Source organism: Plecotus auritus (assembly GCF_963455305.1).
Source record: "Plecotus auritus genome assembly, chromosome: 12".
NCBI classification, from domain to species: Eukaryota; Metazoa; Chordata; class Mammalia; order Chiroptera; family Vespertilionidae; genus Plecotus; species Plecotus auritus.
The window spans coordinates 480,836-507,341 of NC_137778.1; the positions used below are offsets into that span (position 1 = coordinate 480,836).

The 26,506-nt window shown below is 54.0% G+C and overlaps 4 protein-coding genes across 23 annotated transcripts in view; 3 read left to right on the forward strand and 1 right to left on the reverse strand.

The window, feature by feature from the left end:
• UFC1 (ubiquitin-fold modifier conjugating enzyme 1) overlaps nt 1-9,729 on the forward strand; it is a 30,550-nt gene extending 20,821 nt beyond the window's left edge. For 2 of the 4 annotated variants that reach the window (XM_080648507.1, XM_080648506.1), the window contains 6 exons: nt 5,104-5,375; nt 7,806-7,873; nt 8,114-8,177; nt 8,430-8,506; nt 8,755-8,845; nt 9,306-9,729. In XM_080648507.1, the coding sequence (XP_080504633.1) occupies nt 5,253-5,375; nt 7,806-7,873; nt 8,114-8,177; nt 8,430-8,506; nt 8,755-8,845; nt 9,306-9,383 (501 nt within the window). In that variant the 5' untranslated portion in view covers nt 5,104-5,252 and the 3' untranslated portion in view covers nt 9,384-9,729. Of the gene's footprint in view, nt 1-4,977; nt 5,376-7,805; nt 7,874-8,113; nt 8,178-8,429; nt 8,507-8,754; nt 8,846-9,305 lie in introns of those variants that run through there. The other 2 variants (XM_080648508.1, XM_080648509.1) reach the window with 2 other exon arrangements.
• Nucleotides 9,730-10,064: 335 nt separating this feature from the next.
• On the forward strand, nt 10,065-16,702 carry USP21 (ubiquitin specific peptidase 21). Of its 2 annotated transcripts, XM_080648511.1 has the most exons (13): nt 10,065-10,273; nt 11,624-12,244; nt 13,002-13,061; nt 13,208-13,328; nt 13,537-13,648; nt 13,832-13,987; nt 14,440-14,504; nt 14,774-14,877; nt 15,287-15,373; nt 15,648-15,726; nt 15,946-16,053; nt 16,144-16,258; nt 16,372-16,702. In XM_080648511.1, exons 2-13 carry the CDS (start codon nt 11,645-11,647, stop codon nt 16,460-16,462), a joined length of 1,698 nt encoding a protein of 565 aa, XP_080504637.1. In that variant the 5' UTR covers nt 10,065-10,273; nt 11,624-11,644; the 3' UTR covers nt 16,463-16,702. The 2 variants fall into 2 exon arrangements, with proteins under 2 accessions (XP_080504637.1, XP_080504638.1); XM_080648512.1 differs by lacking the exon at nt 16,144-16,258.
• Nucleotides 16,703-17,132: 430 nt separating this feature from the next.
• PPOX (protoporphyrinogen oxidase) lies at nt 17,133-20,877 on the forward strand (the record flags this gene model as incomplete). Of its 2 annotated transcripts, none has more annotated exons than XM_080648514.1 (13): nt 17,133-17,387; nt 17,544-17,637; nt 17,773-17,907; nt 18,066-18,135; nt 18,307-18,439; nt 18,709-18,853; nt 18,928-19,115; nt 19,668-19,728; nt 19,901-20,019; nt 20,087-20,197; nt 20,281-20,430; nt 20,553-20,595; nt 20,667-20,877. In XM_080648514.1, the coding sequence occupies 13 exons, from the start codon at nt 17,133-17,135 to the stop codon at nt 20,807-20,809; spliced, it is 1,647 nt and encodes a 548-aa protein (XP_080504640.1). In that variant the 3' UTR covers nt 20,810-20,877. The 2 variants fall into 2 exon arrangements, with proteins under 2 accessions (XP_080504640.1, XP_080504639.1); XM_080648513.1 differs by having other exon boundaries at nt 17,206-17,387; nt 18,020-18,135.
• A 92-nt stretch (nt 20,878-20,969) lies between these two features.
• On the reverse strand, nt 20,970-26,478 carry B4GALT3 (beta-1,4-galactosyltransferase 3). 15 transcript variants are annotated; one of them, XM_080648519.1, is made up of 9 exons: nt 26,391-26,474; nt 25,836-25,981; nt 25,543-25,670; nt 24,951-25,228; nt 24,188-24,423; nt 23,206-23,396; nt 22,979-23,101; nt 21,862-21,966; nt 20,970-21,731 (listed from the first exon to the last, which is right to left on the reverse strand). In XM_080648519.1, exons 4-9 carry the CDS (start codon nt 25,213-25,215, stop codon nt 21,458-21,460), a joined length of 1,194 nt encoding a protein of 397 aa, XP_080504645.1. In that variant the 5' UTR covers nt 25,216-25,228; nt 25,543-25,670; nt 25,836-25,981; nt 26,391-26,474; the 3' UTR covers nt 20,970-21,457. The 15 variants fall into 15 exon arrangements, with proteins under 15 accessions (XP_080504645.1, XP_080504658.1, XP_080504654.1 ...); XM_080648532.1 differs by having other exon boundaries at nt 25,836-25,921; nt 26,243-26,472; XM_080648528.1 differs by having other exon boundaries at nt 24,951-25,249; nt 26,243-26,464.
• Nucleotides 26,479-26,506: the final 28 nt, after the last annotated feature.

A 26,506-nucleotide genomic window follows, 5' to 3' on the forward strand; every position in this document is an offset into this window, starting at 1 on the left:
AGGAGGCAAGAGCATACAATGGAGTCAAGGCAGGCTCTTCAATAAATGGTGTTGGGAACATTGGACGAATACATGGAAAAAAATGAAACTAGATCATCAACTTACACCATACACAAAAATAAACTCAAAACATATAAAGGACTTAAACATAAGATTGGAAACCATAAAAATCTTAGAAAAATCCATAGGCAGCAAAATATCAGACATATGTCGTAGAAATATCTCCACCGGTACAGCTCCTAAGAAGAAAACAAACAAATGGGATTACATCAGAATAAAAAGCTTCTTCACAACAAAAGAAACCATCAACGTCCTGGCAGGTTTGGCTCAGTGGATGGAGCATCAGCCTGTGGACTGAGGGGTCCCAAGTTCAATTCTGGCCAGGGGCACATATTCAGGTTGCAGGCTTGATCCCCAGTGGGGGTGTGCAGGAGGCAGCCAGTTAATGATTCTCTCTCATCATTGATGTTTCTGTCTCTCCCTCTCCCTTCCTCTCTGAAATATATATATTGATATTGATATTGATATATATATTGATATATATATATATTGATATATATTGATATTATTGAATATATATATATCAACAAGAAGAAAGCCCACTGCATGGGAGAACATATTTGCCAATGTTATCACTGATAAGGGTTTAATCTCCAACATTTACAGGGAACTCATACAACTTAACAAAAGGAAGATAAAAAATCCAATGAAAAAATGGGCAAAGGACCTAAATAGACACTTTTCAAAAGAGGACATACAGAAGGCCAAGAGACATATGAAAACATGCTCAAAGTCACTAATCATCCAAGAGACACAAATCAAAATGACATCAACAAATCAAGAAGTGCAGAGGATGCAGAGAAAAAGGAACCCCCTGCACTGCTGGTAGGAATGCAGACTGTGCAACCACTCTGGAGAACTGTATGGAGTTTCCCAAAAAAATTAAAAATGGAACTCCCATTTGACCCAGTAATCCCACTTCTAGGAATATATCCTAAGGAATCAGAAACACCAATCAGAAAGGATATATGCACCCCTATGTTCATAGCAGCACAATTTACAATAGCGAAGATTTGGAAGCAGCCTAAGTGCCCATCAGCAGATAAGTGGATTAAAAAACAGTAGTACAGCCCTGACTGGTTTGGCTCAGTGGATAGAGCGTCGGCCTGCGGACTGAAGGGTCCCAGGTTCGATTCCGGTCAAGGGCATGTACCTTGGTTGCGGGCGCATCCCCCGTGGGAGGTGTGCAGGAGGCAGCTGATCGATGTTTCTCATCGATGTTTCTAGCTCTCTATCCCTCTCCCTTCCTCTCTGTAAAATATCAATAAAATATATTAAAAAAAAAAAAACAACAACGGTGGTACACCTATGCAATGAAATACTATGCTGCTGTAAAAAAGAAGGAACTCTTACCATTTGCAATAGCATGGATGGACCTGGAGAGCATGATGCTAAGCAAAGTAAGCCAGTTGGAGAAAGATAAATATCACTTGATCTCACTCATTTGTGGAATATAATGAATACCTAACAGAAACTCAGACTCAGAGGAAAAGAATATTTTAGAATATAATAGGTAATACTGTTATTTGCAGATTTTTAATATTTCCTACAACTTTTGTGATATACTGTTAGTACAGTTTCAGTAATATTCTATTTTAAATCTTTTTTCTTGAAATATTAATGTTTATTGCATGTAAGTGGCTAATTATTTTGTATCTGCAATCTGGTAATAGATTTATTTCCTATATTTTAAAAAATCTAATAAAATGAAAAAATATATATATATATATAAAAAATTATAAGGAACGTTTAGCCCAGCATGCATGGCCCAGTGGTTGAGCGTTGACCTATGAACCAGGAGGTCATGGTTTTATTCCTGGTCAGGGCACATACCCAGTTTGTTTTCAGGCTTGATTCCCAGTATAGGTGTTCAGGAGGTAGCTGATCAATGATTCATAACTGATGTTTCTCTCTTTCTCCCTTTCCCTTCCTCTCTGAAATCAGTAAACATATATATATATGTGTGTGTATTTATATATATATAAATACACATACATATATATATCCTATCTAATAAAAGAGTAATATGCAAATAGACCATACCTCCGCTACACCCACAAGCCACGCCCACCAGCCAATCAGGAGTGAGTATGCAAAGTAACCCAACCAAGATGGTTGCGGCCATGGAGAGAGCAGGAGGCTTGGATTTTCCCAGCAATAGAGGAAGCCAAGCTTTCTGCTTGCCCTGGCTGGCCCAGGCCTCCACTCAAGGCTACAAAGTTTCAATTATAGAAGATAAAGAAATCCCAACAAAAATGGTGGCAGCCACAGAGCTGGAGAGAGCAGGAGGCTTGAGTTGCCCCCGGCGATGGAGGAAGCCAAGTTCCTGCAGCCCTGGCCTGCCTTGGCCTCCACTCAAGGCTACAAAGTTTCAATTATAGAAGATAAATAAATCCCAACAAAAATGGCTGTGGCCATGGAGCAAGCAGGAGGCTGGGCTCCGCTCAAGGCTACAAAGTTTCAATTATAGAAGATAAATAAATCCCAGCGACCAGGGCCTCCGCTTGGGTCACCGGGGGGCGTGGCCGACCTGCAAACCACCACAGGCCCCTCGCCCAGGTCACCCCATGCCCCAACGGAACCCCCACCCTGATCTGGGACACCCTTCAGGGCAAACCAGCCGGCCCCCACCCATGCACCAGGCCTCTATCCTAGCTAATAAAAGAGTAATATGTAAATTGACCATCACTCCAACACACAAGATGGCTGCCCCCATGTGGTCAAAGATGGCTGCCCCCATGTGGACACAAGATAGCCGCCACAAGATGGCCAGCAGGGGAGGGCAGTTGGGAGGGATCAGGCCTGCAAGGGAGGGCAGTTAGGGGTGACCAGGCCGGCAGAGGAGGGAAGTTGTGAGTGACTGGGCCAGCAGGGAAGGGCAGTTGGGGGGGACCCAGGCCTGCAGGGGAGGGCAGTTAGTGGGGACCAGGCTTCAGGGGAGGGCAGTTAGGGGCAAACAGGCTGGCAGGGGAGTGGTTAGGGGGTGATCAGGCTGGAAGGCAGAAGCAGTTAGGGGCAATTAGGAAGGCAGGCAGGTGAGCAGTTGGGAGCCAGCTACGCCCCCCAGTGACTCAAGCGGAGGCCCTGATAGCTGTGATTTATTTATCTTCTATAATTGAAACTTTGTAGCCTTGAGCAGAGCCCAGCCTCTTGCTTGTTCCATGGCCACAGCCATTTTTGTTGGGATTTATTTATCTTCTATAATTGAAACTTTGTAGCCTTGAGTGGAGGCCTAGGCCAGCCAGGGCAGGCGGAAAGCTTGGCTTCCTCCATCACTGGGGGCAACTCAAGCCTCCTGCTCTCTCCAGCTCCGTGGCTGCCACTATTTTTGCTGGGATTTATTTATCTTCTATAATTGAAACTTCGTAGCCTTGAGTAGAGGCCTGGACCCACCAGGGTGTGCAGAAAGCTTGGCTTCCTCCATTGCCAGGGAAACCCAAGCCTCCTGCTCCCTGCGTGGCCGCAGCCATCTTGGTTGGGTTAAATTCCATACTTGCTCCTGTTTGGCTGGTGTGTGTGGCTTGTGGGTGTAGCAGAGTGATGATTAATTTGCATATTACTCTTTTATTAGATAGGATTGTACTGGAGTTTTCAGCCATTAGAAATTAATATATAACATAAAGTATGGAGGCATGGAACAGATTGACATGATTTGATGTGGGGGTGAGGGGATGAGGAGAGATAAACCAAAGAACTTATAGACTTATATGCATAGCCCATGGACAGGGACATAGAGTGGTGAAAATATGGGGGGGGGGGAGATGGTTGGGGCTGGGTGGAGGGGGGAAAAAGGAGCATTGGGACACATCTGTAATACTGTCAACAATAAAAAATATATATCTTAAAAAGAAATTAATAGCCCTAGTTGGTTTGGCTCAGTGGATAGAGCAGTCAACCTGCGGACTGAAGGGTCCTGGGTTTGGTTACAGCCAAGGGCACATGCCTGGGTTGTGGGCGTGGTCCCCAGGAGGGAGTGTGCAGGAGGCAGCGGAACAATGATCCTCTCTCATCATTGATGTTTCTCTCTTCCCTCTCCCTTCCTCTCTGAAATCAATTAAAGTATATATTTTAAAAATTAACATATAGTATGCTTATCACATTTGTCGATTGACTACAGAATTTGATGATGAATAGAATCTGATCCCAGCCCTTTGGGTGTTGCTTAGTGGTTGAGCTTAGACTCAATCATTGATCAGCTGCCTCCTGTACATACCCTACTGGGGATCTGTTCCAGGTCACATATCCCTAGTAGGGGATGTACAGGAGGCAGCCGATCAATGATCCTCATCATTTATGTTTCTCTCTCCCCCTCTCCCTTCCTCTCTCTGAAACCAATAAAAAATATATCTTAAAAAATAAAAAAATAATGATTCCAAATTATTGCTACAAGCTGGAACAATTAACGGAGTAAACAGTAAATTAAAGCCAAAATTAATGAGTTTAGGTTTAAAACCAACTGGAAGATTCAAAATTCTGCAAAAGGATTACTGGATACCTACTGTGTGCCTCGCACTAGAGATAGAGACATGATTCTTTCTTAGATGGGACAATTCCAGACCTCCCCCCCCCCAAAAAAAAATGTCTATGCTAGACTAAACACGTCTTCCTGTTACCTCTCAACTCCTTAGCACTTACTCTAATTCCCTAGTCCAGTTGTGTTGATTCTTTGGGCAGAGACCACATACCATACTTTGCGTCTCTAAGGTTTGCAATAATTACCAGGAGTTCAGTACCCTCCTCTTGGATGACCTCTTTGGCCCTGCATCCTCAGGCCGATCACTTGGAAGCTAAGGAAGCTATTGGACGCGAAAACTCGTGAAGCGGGAGTGTTAGGAAGAAAGCGCGCGGGACTGAGCCTCGAACGGACTGAAATTCCCACAACTCTCCAAGCTCGGGGAGGTGCCCGGAAGCGTTTCTGAGATTGCTTCTCTGAGCATGAGCGGAAGTCAGGCTTTGAGCAGTCTGAAGGGTTGGGGGTGTTTTTTAACTGATTGGCTCCATATTCAGCACAGAACAATCCGTTTCCATCTGTTCTTCCCGTAGTACTCTCCAGCTACTAGAAAATAAAGATCGCATTCAAGGAAGCGTTGAGGCCGCCCGATTCCCCATCTTCCCGTAGTAAAGATGGCGACGCCCTGAAAGTAAACGACAGGTCAAACCACTTCCGCGTTTCTCCTGCACCCTTGTTCAAGATGGCGGACGAGGCCACCCGGCGTGTCGTGTCTGAGATCCCAGTGCTGAAGACTAACGCCGGACCTCGAGATCGGGAGTTGTGGGTACAGCGCCTCAAGGAGGAATATCAGTCTCTTATCCGGGTGAGTTGTGCTACTGCGGCCGCCTGCGTCGCCAAAGCGCTGTGGTAATCCTGTGTGCTCAGGAATAGGCTCCGTGTGGAAGCCATTTCCGGTCCTAAAGTTGAACCCCCAAATTCATAGAAACTGGAGAAATGCGGGGTTAGGCGGGGGGCGGGGAATGGGGGAGCAGGCAGAAGAGCCTCGCGTTGGGAGCCACTGCCGGGCCAGACTTCCTGGCTGAAAGCGGCGCTTCCTGCGGGGATGCACCCCGGAAGGTGACGTGTCGCTCGGGCTCCAGGGGCTTGCTCTCCTTGTTGTGAGGAGCGGGCCAAGTCGCCGCGATCCTTCTGCCCCGCTTCACTGCTGAGAGAGGAGCACACGTTAGGGCCGAAGAGTCAGAGTGGCCGTTGCAGAACCGCGGAGCTGAGCTCGGCGTCAGCATCCAGCCTGCTGCAGCTCACCCCTCTTCTCTGAGAAGAAAGCTTGAGTGGCCAGTGGTCTGTTTCCTGCCGCGGGCTGTTAGTCACTAAAAGCCATTGTACACCTGTACCTGGGAGGGGGCTCCAAAGCCGAGGAAGGCGGGCCGTGCTGAGGTAGGCGGACACGGGTTATTAAGACACATTAGCCCTGGCCGGTTGGGCTCAGTGGATAGAGCGTCGGCCTGCGGACTGAAGGGTCCAGGTTCCACTCCGGTCAAGGGCACTTGCCCGGGTTGGGGCTGATCCCCAGTGGGGGGCGTGCAGGAGGCAGCCAATCAGTGATTCTCTCTCATCATTGATGTTTCTCTCCCTTCCTCTCTGAGATCAATAAAGACACATTAAGTGGAGAAAGGGAGAGGGAGGCCGAGAAACTGCTAGAATGTTCTGAAGCAGGTGAGGTAGCTAATCCAATGTGGGTCTGGTCAGGGCAAGCTCCCTGGAAGAGGCGGTGCTTGAACTGAGACTTAACGGGTAAACATAAGTCAGCCGGATACAACGCGGGGGTGGGAGGAGGACATTCATGGCAAAAGGGGCAGAAGAAACAGGCATAGACGCTAGAAACGCCGTGATGTGTATGAAGAAACACAACTAGTTCAGAGTTGCTGCAGCATCAAATGTGTAGCAAGGAGTGGTGGGCAAGGCTTGAGAGATAGGTCCGAGCACTCGGTTTTTATCTTGGAGGCATTGGGATTCCTTTAAAAGATTTTCACTAAAGAATATTCTGGCCGAAACCGGTGTGGCTCAGTGGATAGAGCGTCGGCCTGCGGATTGAAGGGTCCAGGGTTCGATTCCGGTCAAGGGCATGTACCTTGGTTGCGGGCACATCCCCAGTGGGAGGTATGCAGGAGGCAGCTGATTGATGTTTCTCTCTCATCGATGTTTCTAGCTCTCTATCCCTCTCCCTTCCTCTCTGTAAAATATCAATAAAATATATTTAAGAAAAAAAAAAGAATATTCTGGTCAGATTTGAGTTTAGATCAATCACCGTAGCAATAGAGATGAAAATGGAATTGACAGGAATAAGATTGAAGGTAGGAGACAAGTTAGGAGTCTGTGATTAATCCAGGCAAAAGAAAGTCTAAACTCTGCAGTTGGTTATAGTGAGAATAGAGAGGAGAGGTAGATTTGAAGAACATTCTGAAGGTAAAACCAGCAGGACATATGAAGGGTTTCTGAACTAGAGTGAAGGAGAGGAAGAGTCAAGAATTATTCCAGCCCAGCCGGTGCGGCTCAGTGGGTGAGCATGGACCTATGAACCAGGAGGTCATGGTTCCATTCCTGGTCAGGGCATATGCCCAGGTTTCAGGCTTGATCCCCAGTGGGGGGCATGCAGAAGGCAGCTAATTGATGATTCTCTCTCATGATTGATGTTTCTATCTCTCTCTCTCCCTCTCCCTTCTCTGAAATCAATAAAAAATATATATATATATTTTTAAAAAAGGACAATTCCATGTTTCTAGCCTAAGTGACAGTGAATGCTGATGTGGGGAGACAGGTCAGAAGGAACAAAAGCAAAAGCTGAGCTTGAGGTACCTGGGAAACAAAGGTAGAAATATATAGTTGGATACTGGAGTCTGAAGCTGGAGAAAACATCTGGATTAAAGATAAAGATTTGGAAGTCCATCAGCATGTGGGTGCTAATCAAAACCAGGACCATGTAATGTCCTCCAGGGAGGGAATACCTCATTACACGAGTTGTGGGCTGAGGCCAGAAACTGTCAGAAGTGAGAAGAGAACTCAGGTGGTGTCATCAAATCTTTTGTGCTAAAGTGAATGGATCCCCAGCATTCTCTGCTCTGGGCAATAGCTAGTCCCCAGCTCACCAGTGTGACTTTGTCTTTGTTTTTGCTTATGTCAGGAAAATTGGGCAAATGTACTAAGAAAGAAAGTAGTCACATAATTTTCTTTTGAGGGAAGGGGGACTGCCCTTGGCCTCAACTTCCGCCTCAAAGACCTAATTCTCTGCTTTTAGTATGTGGAGAACAACAAGAATGCAGACACTGATTGGTTCCGACTGGAGTCCAACAAGGAAGGGACTCGGTAGGCAGACCCTCTTGGGGGGTATTGGGGTGGGAATCTTACATGGTTTTAGCATTTTAGTATCTCAAAGCTCACTGCCAGGCCATCCCTGCTTCATATTGGCTGTGCCCACTCCCACAGCTCCATAGTTTCCCAATTCCTATCCCATGAGTCTCCCAGGCTAGTCACCTAAGCCAAGAAGATGTCACTTGAGTATGAGAAGAATGGTCAAATTGGACTGAGGTTTGGTCTTTGTTATAGGTGGTTTGGAAAATGCTGGTACATCCATGATCTCCTCAAATATGAGTTTGACATCGAGTTTGAAGTGAGTATGATGGTGTGGGAAATACAGAGGTTAACAAGCTAACATTTCTTGAAAGGACGAAAGGAAATTTCCAATGGGAGGGAAAAACTGAGATTTGAAGCAAGCATAGGTTAGTTACTCATCTCCAAGTCCAGAATTCTGGTTTGCACGTGCTGCTTGGGGAGTTTGCCAAACATTTCAGTTCAACTGAGAAATGTATGTCAGGTTACATTAGTTCCTTTATATCCTGATTCTCTTTTATAATTCCCCCAGATTCCTATCACATATCCTACTACTGCTCCAGAAATTGCAGTCCCTGAATTGGATGGAAAAACTGCCAAGATGTACAGGTAGGACTGAATAGGAGATGGGAAAGGGTCAAAAACGGGCTTAGGGAAGAACTTGGGGAGGCAGGAATTTTCCCAGAGCCTGCTGGCCTAGAGGGGCTCTAGGCCTCCCTCTACCAAGCCTGCACACTGCACTTAGCTGACCTTGTTCTCAATTTGGATCACTAGTAGCCTTGTGCTCGCAAGAGGCTGCTATGTTTCATGGTAAACCTTGCATGTCAACTCCTTCTTCCCTCTTATCCCTCTCATAGGGGTGGCAAAATATGTCTGACTGATCACTTTAAGCCTTTGTGGGCCAGGAACGTGCCCAAGTTTGGACTAGCTCATCTTATGGCTTTGGGGGTAAGTTTGGGTTATTTGCTTCTCCCTCCCTCTCCCGTCCCCTCTCTTTCTCTCTCCAAAAAATCAATAGAAATATAAAAAGGCCCTAACCGGTTTGGCTCAGTGGATAGAGCGTCGGCCTGCGACAGAAGGGTCCCGGGTTCGATTCCGGTCAAGGGCATGTACCTTGGTTGCGGGCACATCCCCAGTGGGGGGTGTGCAGGAGGCAGCTGATCGATGTTTCTCTCTCATCGATGTTCCTAACTCTCTATCCCTCTCCCTTCCTCTCTGTGAAAAAGCAATAAAATATATTTAAAAAAAAAAGAAATATAAAAAGGAAAAATAACTGAGAATAAACAAGAAATAACAATATTTTCCCTTGGGTGTGCTCCCCTAGAATCTCTCTAGGAAGGAGCTTATGATAGAACAAGATGCATTTGCCTCAGTGGTAGTAACCTCACAGGTCTTCCTTGTATTACAGCTGGGTCCTTGGCTGGCAGTGGAAATCCCCGATCTGATTCAGAAAGGCGTTATTCAGCATAAGGAGAAGTGCATCTGAAGGATCAATCCACTGAGGCTGGACAGGGGACCTTTGAGAGGCTCAGTTCCTTTTTCCTGTGTGTCCCTTACTTATCCAATGCTTCCCTCACACTCTTTCACCCACAACTGTTATTAAGTAGCTGCAGCAGGCATTGCTGAAAAAAACAACAAACAGTATTGCTATGAATGTCTAAGGCTGCACAGGGAGGGGAAAGCCTGGGGCTTTGGAAAACCAAAAGGCCACTTATGTCCCCTCCCCAGGTGGAGCAATGTGAGGTTCTGGAGGGACAGCAGGTGACAGAAAGTGGGTACATGGTCTTTTGGTTTCCGGAGATAACTCATCAATAAAAGCTGCTTCCTCTGGTGGCCTGTTGTTCTCATTGGTGGCTGCTCACAGCGGCCAGCCTTCCCCGCCCTGCAGAGATCTTCCCATCCCTGCAGCTGAACCCACCCCTGCACCTCTCTGGGAAGCATCTGTGCTGCAAACCTGGGGGCCACGCTCCAGTTGTCAAATCCACATGCCTGTGGGCCACAGAATGAGGTGAGGGGACCCTATACTTCAGGGACATGGATCGCAGTAACGGGGTAAAGACAATTCTGGGCAAGGCTGGGAACTGGCTCCTAAAGTTGGCTGCGTTGCCATGGTGTCGGGGGGCGGGGTCGCGCAAGCGCTGAGGAAGCAGGCGCTGGGTCCGAGTGCGGCTGCGCAGGCGCCGTGAGCAACGCCGAAGCCGGTGGCGGCGGGACCAACAAAGATGGCGGCGGCCCCGGCGACGGGAGCGACCTGGGCGGCAGCTGCGCCTGAAGTTGCAGCTGGGCCTGCGGGGGTGCTGCACAGGGGTCGGGGGGGGCAGCCCTGAGCTGGGGCCTGGCCCCGGCTGGGTTCCCCCGCCGCACCCCGGGGGACAGGTACGGGCCGCGGCGTTACGGCCGGTGTGGGGGGGATGCCCCAGACATGGGAGGACGCCCTCCACCACAGCAGAGGCGCAGGGGACGGGCGGGCCTGGGAGAACGTGGCTGCAGGGACCGCGTCCGGGGGCCGTGGGGAATACAGCGCCGGGCTCCGGAGCCAATCAGCGGCCTCGGCCTTTCTGCCCTCAAGGGGGGCGGACCCGTGAAGCCCTTGCCGCCGGGCGAGCGGGGCGACCCGGGGTCAGGGAGGTCCGCCCGCCCGCCTTCCGTCACGACCCCTGAGCCTAACACCACGTTGGAGCTCGAGAGTGGGGGAGGGAGGGCGTCGCAAGTCACCCATTTAGCTGGGAGGAGCAGGGGTTGAAGATGGGATGCTGTTTTCCGGGCTGTTGTCCTTGCATCCACCCCCATTGACCAGAGCGCCCAAGGGGCTCGGTACCTCCCGCTTGACTTCCCAGGTGTGAGGCTTGTCACGACCGTATAGATGATCCACACACAGAGAGAGGGCTGTCATAGGCCTCTCAGGAAAGCTGTTTTCTGCAGGAAGGTGGTGAAAAATGGAGTCAAAGCCATGGGCTGCTATCACCCATTCATTTATACTCAATGAATACAGCCACACTCACTTCTCCAGCGTCTCCCATCTCGAACAGTTCGGTTCTCAACCAAGTTGTCACAGAAAAAAGTCTCGGTTGTCGACCAAAAACTTCAGTTTTGGACCTGACAACCCTTTCATACTGATACCTCTACCTGACAAAAAGCATCTCTCAGGCAGCAAAGTAAAGAATGCTTTTGTGATTAGCACATTTTTAAAACAGAAAGTGCTAATGTTGCTAAGAGTGTGAAAGTGCTCATAAAATAACAATCACAGGCAATTGAATAGGTAGAAAAATTTGTATAAAAGAAAAGCAGTTAGCCAGTGGTAGCACTTTAGAGGCAGTGATATATGAAAAATTTGTTTAAGGCTAATAGAGGGTGTTTCGATAAATTTAAGAAAAGAAGTGCTTATTTGTAGATTAGACATGTACTGTATATACTAGTAAGAAAGGTTAAAACAGAATCATTTGGGGGTCTGGAACAGATTAATTCAATTTACATTCTTTCTGATGGGAACAAATGATTCGGTTTTCTAACAAATCCCTTCGCCAACAGCTTTCCAGAGGAATTAAGTTCAAGAACTGAGGTTCCAGTATGCTACGTATTTACTTTGTGTCAAACCTTGTGCTAGGCACTGAGATACAATGACTGATAGGACAGCTGGGTTCCTGCCCTCAGCGCACCTAGAAGCTCGCATGGTAGCTTAGGTTCCCCATCCGTCCATATTCATATGCTGACCCTCTCTTCTCCCAGGTCCTGCCTGTGGTGACCACAATGCCCCAGGCCTCTGAGCACCGCCTGGGCCGGACCCAAGAGCCACCTGTCAATGTCCAGCCCCGAGTGGGATCCAAACTACCATTTGCCCCCCGGGCTCGCAGTAAGGAGCGTCGAAACCCAGTCCCTGGGCCGAACCCCATGTTACGGCCTCTGCCTCCCCGGCCAGGTCCACCTGAGGAACGGCTCAAGAAACTGGAGCTGGGACGGACACGGACCTCAGGCCCTCGTCCCAGAGGTCCCCTTCGGGCAGATCATGGAGTTCCCCTTCCTGGCTCACCACCCCCAGCTGTGGCTCTGCCTCTCCCAACCAGGACCAACCTAGCCCGGTCCAAGTCTGTGAGCAGTGGGGACTTGCGTCCAATGGGGATTGCCTTGGGAGGGCATCGAGGCGCTGGAGAGCTAGGGGCTGCATTGAGCCGCTTGGCGCTCCGGCCTGAGCCACCCACTTTGAGACGCAGCACCTCTCTCCGCCGCCTCGGGGGCTTTCCTGGGCCCCCCACCTTGCTCAGCATACGGACAGAGCCCCCTACTTCCCATGGCACTTTCCGCGTGATATCTGCCCGGCCCTCCAAGCCTTTCTGCTCCGATGACAAGATGGTGAGGACTGGTCAGCACATGTGGCCTTCCATGTTCCTCCAGCTTTCTTGCCGTCATAGTCATATGGCTTTCCTTCCCCCAGCCCCAGTTCCTTTCTTAGCCCCAGTGCAGCATTTGGACTCTGATCTCCCTTCCTTATCCTTTCGGGGTTGTCTGTCACTCCCCCACATGGTGCACAACTTCAGTCCCCAGGGATTTAACCCAGCCATTTGGAATTCTCCTTTGGGTCCCCCAGGCCCTTACTCTCCCTTACCTTCTCTCCTAGGACACTGCCTAGGCCTAATTAATCTCTGGAGGTGAGGAGGGGCGGGCTCAGAAAATCTGAGCTAGTGTGGTCGCCCATTTCTTGAGCAAGTGAGCTAGGCTGATTGCATTTGGAGCCATCAGGAGAGGGTGCAGGAAGGGCCACGGGGGCAGGAGGGGACCTTGGACACAACAAGGTGGGGGTGGGGAGCAACTGGGCAGCCATGCCAGTGCTTGGGCAGTTGCCCTGGGAGCTGCTTTGCCGGCTAGCTGGGCAGACGAACAGTGGAGAACAAGTGGGACCGGCATGGCTGAGTCTGGTGCACTCAGCTGTGATGGGCTCACTGCTCATGGCCAGTGAGGTAGGGAGACCCTAGTCCCCAGTGAGGGAAAGAGGGTAGAGTTTGGGGTGAAGTATGGGGGGGTGGGTAAAGCAATGGGCAGCATGCTGTTGAAAGGTTAAAGGGTCACATGGGCTATATGGGAACCTGCTGACTGCACTCTGACCTTCCAGGCTCATCACACACTGCTTCTGGGCTCTGGTCATGTTGGCCTTCGAAATCTGGGGAACACGGTGAGAGCCATTCTCCTGCCCTTCCTAATAGGAATGGGGAGCAGTGCTGGGCGGGAACTTGCTGGCTGGGGGAGGGGCGCTGCAGCTCTCTAGGCTCCCTGGGCCTGGTCTGGAGAGATAATGGCAGTGTCTCTGCTGCTCCCTAGTGCTTCCTGAACGCCGTGCTGCAGTGTTTGAGCAGCACTCGGCCTCTCCGGGACTTCTGCCTGCGAAGGGACTTCCGGCAAGAGGTGCCTGGAGGGGGCCGAGCCCAAGAGCTCACTGAAGGTGGGGCAGCAACTCCTGTCCCCCCTGCCTTTCAGATCCTCTTCTCCCCAACCCCTTGCAGGTCCAACTGCCAATGCCGCCCCAGCCTCCAGTCTGGCAGTTGTATCTTTTCCTGGTACCCCTGTGTAAAGGCTGTTCCGCCTCTGAGCCTCCTGCTTGTCTCTTCCAGGACTAACCTGTGTCTCCCTTCCCCACTTGCCCCCAATAGCCTTTGCAGATGTGATTGGGGCCCTGTGGCACCCTGACTCTTGTGAAGCGGTAAATCCTACTCGATTCCGAGCTGTCTTCCAGAAATACGTGCCCTCCTTCTCTGGATACAGGTGGGAGAGCTGGAGGGTCTGGGATTTCTCTCTGGCCATGTCTGGGGATAGGACCAAGCAGGGGTCCTGGCAGCATTATTCTGAGCCTTGAGGTGTTCTTAATCCAGGAAGTGGGGACCAGTGTCTGGCAGGGGACAGTGTCTGTGGACTAGGGGATCAGTTGCCCATACTCTTTGGCTGTAGCCAGCAGGATGCCCAGGAGTTCCTGAAGCTCCTCATGGAGCGGCTACACCTTGAAATCAACCGACGAGGCCGCCGGGCCCCCCCAATCCTGGCCAGTAGTCCAGCCCCCTCTCCACCCCACTGTGGAGGGACTCTGCTAGAAGAACCTGACTTAAGGTAGGATTGCTCCCACGCCCTTTTCTCCCCAGCAGTTTGCCACAGCATTTTTCCTTCCCAGAGCAGCTAGTCAGGCTGAGGTGTAGGGCCCAGGACAATGCATGGCCTAGAAACGGGTTGAGGAGCAGTGCAGGGCGGGAGCTGGAGCAGATGGAGGCAGGGGCAGTGCTGGGATGTCCCCAGGTTGAAGGAGGAGGGAGAGTTAATTTACAACAAGGCGCTGAAGGGCCTGAAGCCGGTGGAGGAAGACAGCATGTTCTTCCTTGTCTACATCCCTTTCCTCTCATCTTGGCTTTCCCCGGAAAGTCCTCTGAAGCCTTACTCCTCCTCTTCCTTGAAATTTAGAGGAGCGGAGGTCTGGGTGGGGTACAGGGCTCTGGATCATTTCAGTGGTGTCTGGGTGCCCACTTTTCCTGCTCTCAGGGGTGCTTCCCATCTCCCTTCTGTGGTAGTGACAATGACCGGGCCAACCTAATGTGGAAGCGTTACCTGGAGCGAGAGGACAGCAAGATCGTGGGTATGGAACAGGGCACAGCAACAGGGAAATAAATCGGCGAGGGCGTGGGGGACCTGGGGGCTGGGAGTGAATGCCTGGGAGAAAGGAAATGATACTATCTAGGAATGTGGGAACAAGCTGGGTGATAAAAATATGGGAAAGGTGTGAGGGGCTTGTTAGGAGTGTTGGTGATGGGAAGGAAGGTCAGGCAAAGGGATGGGAAGAGAGGAATCCTAGCAAGCATCTTGGCCTCTCACAATGACTTTCTCCTGCCCTCTGCTTTTGTCTAGACCTGTTTGTGGGCCAGTTGAAAAGTTGTCTCAAGTGCCAGGCCTGTGGGTATCGCTCCACGACCTTCGAGGTTTTTTGTGACCTGTCCCTGCCCATCCCTAAGGTGGGATTCCAGAGGATTCCAGGGGGATGGGACATGGGTTTGGAGACCCAACCCTAGCTGCCCCCAGAGTGTGGGGGGGAACCCTTTGATTCTGTGGAGGAGACATGAAGCCTGGTTTGATTAAGAAGAGTTGGAGCCCTAACCAGTTTGGCTCAGTGCATAGAGCATTGGCCTAGGGACTACAGGGTCCCAGGTTCGATCTGGTCAAGGGCATGTACCTTGGTTGCAGGCACATCCCCAGTTGGGGCTGTGCAGGAGGCAGCTGATTGATGTTTCTAACTCTCTATCCCTCTCCCTTCCTCTCTGTAAAAAATCAATAAAATATATTAAAAAAAAAAAAAAGAAGAAGAAGAAGAGTTGGAAAAGGAAATGCAGAACATGCTGACCCTTCATTCCCCTTTCCCTCCAGAAAGGATTTGCTGGGGGCAAAGTGTCTCTGCGGGACTGCTTCAACCTTTTCACCAAGGAAGAAGAGCTAGAGTCGGAAAATGCCCCAGTATGTGGGGTTCAAACGGGATGTAGTAACATTGGGGACTCTGGGGGGGGGCTCCATATGGGATAAAGGGGTTGCATGATGCCTTACTATGGGGAATAATATGTGTATGTCTGGGTTTCTGTTGGTCTCAGGTAAGTCCTAGTACTCTTGGGGCAAAGGGGGCCCAGAGGATACAGAATTAATGGGGAGCAATAAATTGTATGTGGCCAGGGTGTCGGAAAAGCCATTCGAGGTGAGGAGCACAATAATCTAACATTATTTGATATTTATTCAGGTGTGTGACCGATGTCAGCAGAAAACCCGAAGTACCAAAAAGTTGACAGTACAAAGATTCCCCCGAATCCTCGTACTCCGTATCCTAATCTTCAAGTTCTATCTCTTCCATCCATTCTTTTTCTCATTCCCCATGTTTGCAGAGGCTGGATACTTGGCAATTGAATTTCCTTAGGAAAACACCTTGCCTGCCATGCTCCCGGTATTCCTTGGGGGAGGGGAGTGGACAGCATTCAAGACCTCAGTCCCCTCGGAGCCCCCCCCCCACCCCCTCTCACTGCTCCTTAACCAGAGCTTAGATCTGAATCGGTTTTCCGCCTCCCGAGGCTCCATCAAGAAAAGCTCCGTGGGTGTGGACTTCCCGCTGCAGCGCCTGAGCCTGGGGGACTTTGCCAGCGACCAAGCCGGTGAGTCTGGTGGGAAGGCCCTGGGAACGCCAGAAGGGGAGGCGGGCGCGGGCCAGGGACGAGCGGCTCCCACGGCCTCTGCCTCCGCAGGAAGCCCCGTCTATCAGCTGTACGCCCTGTGCAACCACTCGGGCAGCGTCCACTACGGCCACTACACGGCCCTGTGCCGCTGCCAGACGGGCTGGCACGTCTACAACGACTCTCGGTGAGACAGCCTCCTGGTCACCTCCTGGCTGGTTCCCTCCCCAGGCTGAGGGTGACCCTGTGGCCAGAAGGACGTGCGGGAATGAGCACGCCCTCCCGCCTCCCTTCCCCCAGGGTCTCCCCGGTCAGTGAGAACCAGGTGGCGTCCAGCGAGGGCTACGTGCTCTTCTACCAGCTGACGCAGGAGCCGCCCCGCTGCCTGTGAAGCCCTGTCACCCCGAAGCCCAGGCTCCCCCTTTACCTCACAGACGTCTATTTTTGTGTCTTTTTTCATTGGGGAGGCGGAGGGTGACTGTAGCTCCTTTTTTTTTTTATTAAAAAGTACCCTTCCACCTGGAGGTCCCCTTGTGTCCCAGCCCCATGTACAGAGCTCCCCAGGCCCCGCCCGTGTACAGCCCCGGACTACAATCTCACTTTTTGTGAATAAATTTATTAAGATAAACGGATGTCCTTGTTTGTACTTATGCGGGGCAGGGGTGGGGTGGGAGGCTGAATTGGATCTTCCTGGGCGCTGGGGCGAAAGGCGGGAAGGCAAACCTGAGACTTGTACCGGCGAAGGGGCAGCCCCTTGAGCCCCAGCCCCCCGGACCCGGGGTGACAAACGCTGGGTGCGTTGCCCGGGGCCCTCGCTCCCGCAGGCCCGGCTGCTGCTACCGTCAGGAGCTGTTTACCGAGCTGCGTCCCCCGGACCGGCCCCCGCGCCCTCAGCCACTTCCCGCAGCGCAGGTGCGCGGGGCCGCCCTCCAGGCACTCCTGTGCGGGACATTGCGCTCCCTCCAGCCGCACCGCACAGGGAAACGGGCCGCCGTCCCTCTGCCGGCGCTGCCCATCGGGGTTTTCATTGGCGAGCGTCACCGGCCTCCGGGGGGCCACCAATGGGAAGCGGGCTGCTGCGCAGGCGCGACCTCCAGAGCGCTGGGACGGGGAAGAGGCCGTGGGGGCGGGGCGGGGGCGCTAGGGGGGGGCCGTGCCTGGGAGGGCCGTGCCTGGGAGGGCCGTGCCGGGTGCGACCCCCGCCGCGCGCGCAGATAGCTCGGGTGTGGCCCGTATCTGCCCTTGGAGCGCGGGCGGGAAGCCTGCGGACCTGCACATACCGGCTCCTCCCTCACTTTCTCTCGTCCGTCTCGTGGGTGAGTCCTGTGCTCCAAACGGGGGCCTCGCGCTTCCACCACCGCGTCCGCGGGCTCTGCCTCAGTTTCCCGCAAGGCAGTGGCCGGGGCGGAGGGCTCGGGTCCGACGCTGCAGAGAGGGAGCCGGTCAGCCCTCCGTGCCGCCCTTCACCCCAGGCTCCCGATGGGCCGGACCGTGGTCGTGCTGGGCGGAGGCATCAGCGGCTTGGCCGCCAGTTACCACCTGAGTCGGATCCCCAGGGCCCCCAAGGTGAGCGCCCCGCGCGGAGGGAGCCTCCTTATCCTCTGGTCCCGTGTCCAGCCGAGGGTGTGCGCCGCCCCCCGTCGAGCCCCTTCCCCCGGCGTCGGAGGCCCCGGGCCACAGTCCCACCCCCGCCCGCTCCAGGTGGTGCTGGTGGAGGGCAGCGAGCGCCTGGGAGGCTGGATCCGCTCCGTGCGAGGGCCCGGCGGCGCTGTCTTCGAACTCGGGCCCCGAGGAATTCGGCCCGCGGGGGCGCGGGGAGCCCGGACTCTGCTCCTGGTGAGGCTGTGGGGTGTCCGGAGAGGAGGGGTCCTCGAGAGGGTGGGGGGGGGATGCGTATTTGGTGGTCGGTTCTTCCTTTCTCCTCCTCCCGGGGACGTTTGGGGAGCAGGTGTCTGAGCTTGGCTTGGACTCAGAAGTGTTACCTGTCCGAGGAGACCACCCGGCTGCCCGCAACAGGTTCCTGTACGTGGGCGGTGCCCTGCATGCGCTGCCCGCCGGCCTCAGGTGACTACCGGCCCCGCAGTACATCCTGCCGCGCGCCCGCCCGCCCGCCCGCCCGCCCGCCCGCCGCGCGCCCCTGCCCGTCCCAGCGCCCGGCTGCCCGCCTCCCTAGCGAAGCGGCCGAGTGGATGGACCCCAAGCGCCCCCTCACCTCACTGTGCCTTCTCCGTGCAGGGGGCTGCTCCGCCCTTCGCCTCCCTTCTCCAAGCCTCTGCTTTGGGCTGGGCTGAGGGACCTGACCGCCCCGCAGGGCAGAGACCCTGACGAGACTGTGCACAGCTTTGCCGAGCGCCGCCTTGGACCGGAGGTGACGCTGCCCTGGAGGCTTCCCCACTCCCCCCCCCCGCCCCCCCCCCCGCTCTTCTATGTCCCTGGGGAGTGTCTCTTTGTCATTTCATACCCAGAAGTCTCCAAAACTCAACTTTGGAGGGCGGGTGCCTCCAGGACCCACTCCCCCTTCTGATGGTGGGCTGCTTCGGAGGCCAAACCCGGCTGCCCCCTCACCTGTCCCGACGAGCAGGGCAGTGAAAACCAGGGCGCCGACCCCTTGGCCTCTCAGTCCCGTCTCACCCGCAGGTGGCGGCTCTGGCCGCGGACAGTCTCTGCCGCGGAGTGTTCGCAGGCAGCAGCCGGGAGCTCAGCGTGCGGTCCTGCTTTCCCAGCCTCTTTCAAGCCGAGCAAGCACATCGCTCCGTGTTACTGGGACTGCTGCTGGGGATAGGTGAGGGGCGAGGCTCGCGTGGCTGGAGGCCGGGAGGGCTATCATGCTGCTTCTCTACTTCCTCTCCTTGGCAGGGCAGAGCTCACAGCCAGACTCGGCACTCATTCGCCAGGCCCGAGCTGAACGCTGGAGCCAGTGGTCACTCCGAGGAGGGCTGGAGATGTTGCCCCAGGCACTTACCACCCACCTGACCAGGAGGGGGGTCACTGTTCTCAGAGGCCACCCAGTCTGTGGGCTCAGCCTCCAGGCAGGACGCTGGAAGGTAGGAGTGCCCCGTGGAGTGCAATGAACCTGTGTGTTAGTTTCCATCTTTGCCTAAATGTTCTGTTGTGTTTCTTAAACTTACTTTCATTTATTGATTTTTGAGGAGGGGAGAGAAATATCGATTAGTTGTTCCTCTTATTTATGCATTCGTTGGTTGATTCTTGTATGTGCTGTGACCCAGGATGGAGCCCACAACTTGACATACGGGGACGATGCTCGAACCAAAAGAGCTACCTGCCAGGGCGTGCCTAAGTGTTTTAGCCAAGCCCGGGCTGGCAGACTGGAGTTGCTTGTTTCCTGCCCTAGAAGCTGTTTAAATGTGGGCCTTCCTCCAAGACCCTTGATCCAAGTCTGTGGGTAGAAACAGTGCTATCAGTGGCTGAGAGCCCAGCTCCACTGAACAGCTCAGCGTGGACACACTGGCTGTCTGGCCCCCTTCCTGGAGTAAGGGGGTGATTTCTGTGCTAACTACCAGGCTCTCCTGCCACGTGTGTGCCCAGGAAGCTGAGGCAAAATTCCCATGACCTGTTTCAAATGTGCTCCTACTCAGGTGTCGCTGGGGGGCAGCTGCCTGGAGGCCGACCATGTTATTAGTGCTCTTCCAGCTTCAGGTAATGGGTAGCCATCTCCCTTCCCCACCCAGGGTGAGGCAGGCTGTGGTTTCTGGGCCAGTAGGACCATACCATGTGCCGAATTGCGCATGCTGTGGAAGGCTAATCCCAAGAAGGGTGGGTGGAATTGTGGGGGAAAGGCCTCCTGAGCAGCCTCTGCCGGCTCCCCCAGTGCTCAGCAAGCTGCTCCCCGCCGAGGCCGCACCTCTGGCGCGCATCCTGGGCACCATCGGTGCCGTGTCTGTGGCCGTGGTGAACCTGCAGTACCAAGGAGCCCAGCTGCCAGTCCAGGTGTGACACAGGAAGGGGAGGCAAGGGCCCCAATGGAGTCCTTCCCCTGACCATCTCCTTTTCTTAGGGATTTGGACATCTGGTGCCATCCTCAGAAGATCCATGCGTCCTGGGAATTGTGTATGACTCGGTTGCTTTTCCTGAGCAGGACGGGAGCCCCCCTGGCCTCAGAGTGACTGTGAGGAGGCAGCTTTGCTTAGTTGGGGTTTCCAAAGGGCTCCTGTGTGCCCACTGTAGGTCAGGGCCATCTTCTCTCCCTAGGTGATGCTGGGAGGTTCCTGGTTACAGGCGCTGGAAGCCAAGGGCTGTGCCTTTTCTCAGGAGATGTTCCAACAGCAGGCACAGGAAGCAGCTGCCACACAGTTAGGACTGAAAGAGCCACCGAGTCACTGTTTGGTCCATCTACACAAGGTGAGCTGGACAGGTGCCCTCAGCTCCCACTGTAGGCATCAAAGGCAGGACCTGGTATTTTTGTCAATGTCCATCAAGGCTTGTGACATCAGAAATAAATTTTTATCTCCTCCTTTCCACAGCACTGCATCCCCCAGTATACACTCGGCCACTGGAGAAAACTGGGTGAGTTGGGGACCAGCTGGGCTGAGGAGAGCCAGGAGCTCCAGCCCGCTGATGCTCCTTGTCCTCTGCAGAGTCAGCTGCCCACTTCCTGGCTGTTCACAGGCTGCCCCTGACCCTGGCCGGAGCCTCCTATGAGGGAGTGGCTGTCAATGACTGTATAGAGAGTGGGCGCCAGGCAGCAGCCCGGGCCCTGGGCTTAGAACTTGACAGATGATCACACCTCACGTTGCTGCCCCTGCCGGCTGGGACTCTCACCATGAAAATAAAAGTTGTGGGAGATTGGCTCAGTCTGGCTGTCCTATCATGGGCATGGGGAAGAAGGAGGTGCAGAGACAGGCAAAGAGTGCCTGAGGTGCAGAAAGCAGGAGCAAAGGCGAGACTGAGTCCTTTATTAGAAAATATATCAAAATCCAGTCCCCTGAGCCAGAGCCAGAAGAGGGGGCTGCTCCAGCCCTGGCAGAAAGTGTCCAGGGATGGGCTCACTTCACCTTTCACATCCTGGGGACCATAAATAGAATAAATATTCACAGAGGTCCCGGGAGAAGCTAGGTCACTCTTCTCTCCATGGGAAAGGAAGGGACTTGGGGTCCAGCCCTGCTCCCACTGCAGGGGCAGCGCTCCCAGGAGTCACCACATACAATCATGACATCAGAGATTCACAGTCATAATCCTGGCAGGTGCCCCTAGAAAGAGGGCCCCCAGGTCTAGAGGAGCCCAACTCCAGTCCAGCAGTGAGAGGCCCCGGCCCCAGCACAGCGTAAGTGGCTCCCCCAGTCCCTCTAAGAGCAGTGGGGAGCTGAGGGAGGGAGAACAGAACCCCTCTGGATCAGTTTCATGACTAAAGGTAGGCAGGAAGGAGGCGTCAGTGTGGACCACGTGGGGCTGTGTGGTTGGCAGTAGGCAGAGGGCCCAGCCTGGCTGGCGGCCTGCGCTGCAGCATCTCTTGGCGGAATGCCTGGGAGGAGCCAGGTGGGTAACGGGGGCCAGAGGGAATCCGGGGACCCCGGGGGTCAGTTCCAATGTCTGCTGTGACATTGGTATAGAGAGGGCCCAACTCTCGAGCCAGCAATCGGTATGTCAGTGAGTTCATCCCATCTTGTGTCCAGGAATTCTGGGTACGGATCAGGAGGTCAAATCTGAGGGTTAGAGGTTAGAGACTAAGACCAGGAAGGAACAGCCAGGAATCGAGGGGCCTGTAGGGGTTTTCTGACTGGAATACAGAACCGGAGGGTCCAGTCCCACTGCCCAGCAACCCTCTCTGCCTACCTGTGCGGGTTTTCCTCGTTGCCCTTGTCTCCTCGGTGCTTCACCATCTTATAGTGCCCCACAGATGTGGGGGGGCGAGAGATCTTCATGCCGGCCAGCCGCACCCTGTGGGAAAAGTGAGGGATCTTGGTGGGAACGGCTGGGAATGCACAAGGAGAGCCGAGGCCAGCCAGGAAGGGAACACTACTGTAGTCAGGCAGAGAAGTGGACTGCTTCTCGTTAGTGCCAGACCGGCAGGGAGAGAGTCAAACGGGAAGAGGAAGTGGCTGAAGAGAACATAGAAGCTGAGGCACCAAGCCCTGAGGGCCTTGCACCAGGTGCCCTGGGCCTTTCAGCAACTGGCCGCTCGGTTTGCACCTCCCCCCTTGCTCCCTCATGGTCCCAGGAGCTGCTCCATCTGGAAGGGCACGCTGAGGAGCCTTTATGTCTAAAGTGCAGGACAAGTCGGGAGTTGCAGGTCAAGCTCAGCAATTCTTCCTTAGAAGACAGGTTGAGCTGCTCGGCCTCCTTTGCCCTGCCCCCTCTAGCATGCAGGGTGGACCCAGGACCTGAACAGAAACCAGCCCCCACCTCTAACATACAGAAGTGGAGGTGGCCTGGGAAGCGTACATTTAGAAACTGCTGGGCGCTTCACACTTAACAAGAATTCAGAGATGCCATTCAGGACTCAAGGGAGAGGAGGCAATGGATCCGGTATATCAAAGGCCAAATACTCAAACCACAGATAGGAAATTGGGTCAGCTGAGTCTGAAAGTCAAATGTTCCACATGCTGAACATGAGCTGGCCTCATGCCAATGGCAGAGGCTTTGAAAAAAAGTGATTCTTGGTCCTATGAGTGCCTCCTCCACCGGCCACATAGGAAGTGGTCTGGATGCAACTCTAGCAGAGTACTAAGCTGTCTATAGGCCCCTTTCCGCTCTGGGGTCCCAGAGTACTGTAGCCTATTGATCTAGGAGGCTGAGGGTGACAGTGGGGTAAGGGAGGGCAGAAGACAGAGGCATGGCACAGTGCAGGTCCTGTGTGCGAAGGTTCGAGCTAAAGGGCTACAACCAGGGGTGGCCTCAGGACGGGGATTCAGGCTGGGGAAAGGGAGGGAGTGGGGTCAGGATGTCTGACCTGGTAGCAATGTCATCATCCTCACCACCCCAGCCCCAGTATTCATTAGGGAAGCCGTTCATCTTCAGGTACTGGTCGGGAGTGAGCGCTGAGACCCCTCCAAAGTATTGGGGGTATGGGAGGCTGGGGAGAGAAAAATCCTTGGGTTCCACAGGTCTTCTGGTATACATCCCTACCCAAAATCCCCTCAGTTCGCCTGCTTCCCAGCATCCTTTAATGCCTTCTACCTGTATCCAAACTTGTTCATGGCGACAGCCACATGCCGGGGCCCCCGGGGGTCGCACACGTACAGATTGTGGTCGTTCTCTGGCAGGAGGTCCACGTCGTGCAGGAAGAGGCAGTCCCACTCTTCGTCACGCAGGGCCTCTCGGACCCCCACGTTCAACAGCTTTGCCCGGTTAAAAGTTCCATTTCCAGCCTGAAAGAGAGCGGGGGAGGGCCTGACTGTCGGCATGGAGAGGGGCTGAAGCATAAAAGTAAAAAGAGGGCCCTAGCTGGTTTGGATGGAGTGTCGGCCTGCGGACTGAAGGGTCCCGGTTCGATTCCGGTCAAGGGCACATGCCTGGGTTGTAGGCTCCTTCCCCAGTAGGGGGCATGGAGGAGGCAGCTGGTCAATGATTCTCATTATTGAGGTTTCTCTCTTTCCCTCTCCCTTTCTGAAATCAATAAAAATATATATCTTTTTAAAAGTAAAAAGAGAGAAATCAAAGTGGGACGGGGGGGGGCAAAGAGAATAAGAGAATGAAGAGAAAGATGATCTAAAAGTTTCACTCAACAAAAAATATTTTGAGCAACAATGTGTGCCTGATACTTACATGCTGCTGTTTAGCATTAAATCCTGACAACCAGCAACTATGTGAATAGGTGTCTTATCAGTCACCCCTCGTTGCCTCATTGTAGGAGGTTAAGTATCTTGCTTAGGGTCACATATGGAACAAATGGCAGAACTAAAATTTTAGCCCAAATCTGTCCAATTCCAAATTGGCACAATTCAAAATTTAACAAAGGAAAAATCCTGGAAGTGTGTAGGACCAGGAATACCCTGCATCGAACAAGGAGAAGTATGGGACTGACCATGATGCAGCAGAGCCAGGGATTTCCCCACATTCAACAGCCAAACCCTCTTAAAGTTCTTCAGGGACCTCATATGAGAATGAAGTGGCACTGACTCGAGGCTTCCTTTCCAGAAAGGTCCGAGTGGGAGGGTACCTGGTGGATGACATAGATGCCGTAAGCAAGCTGCTGGCGCTGCAGGAAGGGGTGCAGGTGGTAGAGCAGCAGGCGCAGGTGGTGCTCCCGGCCCCGGTGTGGCACAATGACGGCTGTCCGGGAGCGGGGTTCACACCCTGCAGGGCGGTACCGGCCCCCCGCTTCCACCCGGGGGTTCCTCTCCACAATCTCTGCCAGCGATGGCACTGGGCTAAAGGACACAGACACAGGACCCACTGTTGGAGGAAATGACAAGTCACGGGTTAGAGGATCAGAGGGGCAAAGGACCGCCAGAGATCAGGACCACCTCTGCCCCTGGCACTCCTGGTCTGTGGCTCCGCAACCCCCAAGGACTCAGAACTCTCACAAGCCTTGAGCTCCCCATCACTGGGACAGCTTCGCCAAGCCTGGAAGGAGCAGGCTCCTGACCTAGCCTACCTTCTTATTTTAGGTTTCATAACTCCTTTACAGGGTTGGAAGCTACCGTTAGGGGATGGAGAGAACAGATGGACTTCCAACTAACGACCTATATCAGGACTCATCCACAAAGGAAGCACTTCCTAACCGGAGGCAGGAAGAAGCCTGTACGAGGGCAGGCGATAGAAAGCTCTGACTCAACCCCAGAGCCCAATCCAAATTCAAATCCACTCCATCTCAACCTCAGCCCACTTTCCAATGACATCAGCCTCCTGTTCTAAGTCCCATTCTTGTCCCCCAAACCCTCTTGGCCTTCCCTTCACCTTCACCTTCCTTCTGCACTCACCTAAGAAAGGAGACCGTTCTGGACAGTACGGCAGACCTTGAGGAGCCAGAGGGCCACCCGGGGCAACTGCAGGGGCCCCTGACAGGTGGCTGAGGTTACTGTAGACATCGTGGGGATGAGAATAGTCAAATGTGGGCCCCTGCTCTCGGCCAAATAGGGCACTGAGGCTTCGGAAGCCCCCCAGTGACAGGTACATCATGACGGCCAGCTGGGAGCCCACTAGCAGGGCCAGCGTGCAGGGCCGCTCCAGCAGCCGCCGCAACATCCTGGGCTGAGGTCTGTGAGGAGAGAGGAGAGCTCTGGGCAGGCAGGGGCAGCACAGCAGCGGAGAGCATCGTGTAGGGATGGCGGTGGGGTGAAGAGGGAAAACACAGAGGAGCTGGTCACGCGAGGGAGCACACGGGTGTGCAGTCCTCAAGGGGAAGAGACAGGCTGTTGCCACCAGCAGCCCCACCACCTTTCCCAGCCCAGGTCTCACTCTCCTCCAACCCTCCCACTCCGCTCCTGCACTGCTCTCAGTCCTCACCCTCAAGTCCGTTGCAGAGGAGTCTCTGGAGAACCTCCCTTCCAGTTTAGAGGAAGAGAGACTCACCTAGGTTCAAGCTGTCTTCTTCCAGATCATGGGGGCCCTGGGGGTCCCGGGGGAGCAGAGATGTGATGCATTATCTAAAACTGGAAATGTCGCAGAGGGCAGCAGGCCAACGGAGCTCCTGGGCCCAGCTGGAGCAAAAGGGGGCAAGGATTAACTGGCCGCCCACGGAGAGGCGCAGAGGGCCGGAAGCGGGTTTCCAGCAGGGGAAGTGAGGGAAGATGCTGGCTTCTCCCACTGGAGACCCTGGAGTGTCAACTCCATGCTCACCCATCCCCCACCCCAACAGGACCAACCTGTTCGGGGAGTAGGGACAGGGCCGCTAATGGAGACAGTATGTCCGCCTGGGAGTGAAGCAGCCGGGACAGGACTGTGGAGTGGTCTCAAGAGAACAGGGCGGAACAGGAAACGGGCTACTTTCCACTCTTCACGTGCCTGGGAACTAGGTCCGCAGGTGCAGGGAGCGTGACCACCTGGGAGCTGCAAGCACACGCCCCAGGCGCGGGGGGGGGGGGGAGGGGGCGGCGTCCCTGTCGCCTTTCCTCGGCTCCGGCGGGCGGGGAGAGGAAACGCAGGGCAGCACCGGTCGGGCACTTGGACTAGCTTCCCTGGAGGGTGTGGTTACCACCCTGTGCTTCCAGCGCGTCACGACCCAGTGCCTTTGGGGCACCCCTCCCACCCCGAACTCCTGCATGCGCCCTACCTTACTGGTGCGCCCACCCGGCCCGGTCCACACTCCGCCCGGGACCAGCTCCACTCGAGTTTGTCTGCAGCCTTTGCTCCAAACTTCTCATCCTCGGATCGCCCGCACGTTTATGGGGGCCTCTCATCCCTCCATCCGTGGCCCGTACCTGCTCTGTGGCTTCCCTTGGTCACCGCCGGCCTGACAGCCGGGAAGGCGCCTCTGCCGCCATCTTGGATGCTGGCGGGGGCAGGGCCGCGCTCGGGGGCGGGGCCGCGCTCGGGG

Excerpts from the sequence above, each read along its gene's own strand:
- USP21 (XM_080648511.1), top strand. The coding sequence starts at position 11,645 with ATGCCCCAGGCCTCTGAGCACCGCCTGGGCCGGACCCAAGAGCCACCT. Across the intron at positions 14,505-14,773 it reads AGAGGACAGCAAGATCGTGG|ACCTGTTTGTGGGCCAGTTG; the intron begins GTATGGAACAGG and ends GCTTTTGTCTAG. Across the intron at positions 15,374-15,647 it reads TAGAGTCGGAAAATGCCCCA|GTGTGTGACCGATGTCAGCA; the intron begins GTATGTGGGGTT and ends ATATTTATTCAG.
- B4GALT3 (XM_080648522.1), bottom strand. The coding sequence starts at position 25,215 with ATGTTGCGGCGGCTGCTGGAGCGGCCCTGCACGCTGGCCCTGCTAGTG. Across the intron at positions 23,397-24,187 it reads GCATCTATGTCATCCACCAG|GCTGGAAATGGAACTTTTAA; the intron begins GTACCCTCCCAC and ends GCTCTCTTTCAG. Across the intron at positions 21,732-21,861 it reads AACGAGGAAAACCCGCACAG|ATTTGACCTCCTGATCCGTA; the intron begins GTAGGCAGAGAG and ends TCTAACCCTCAG.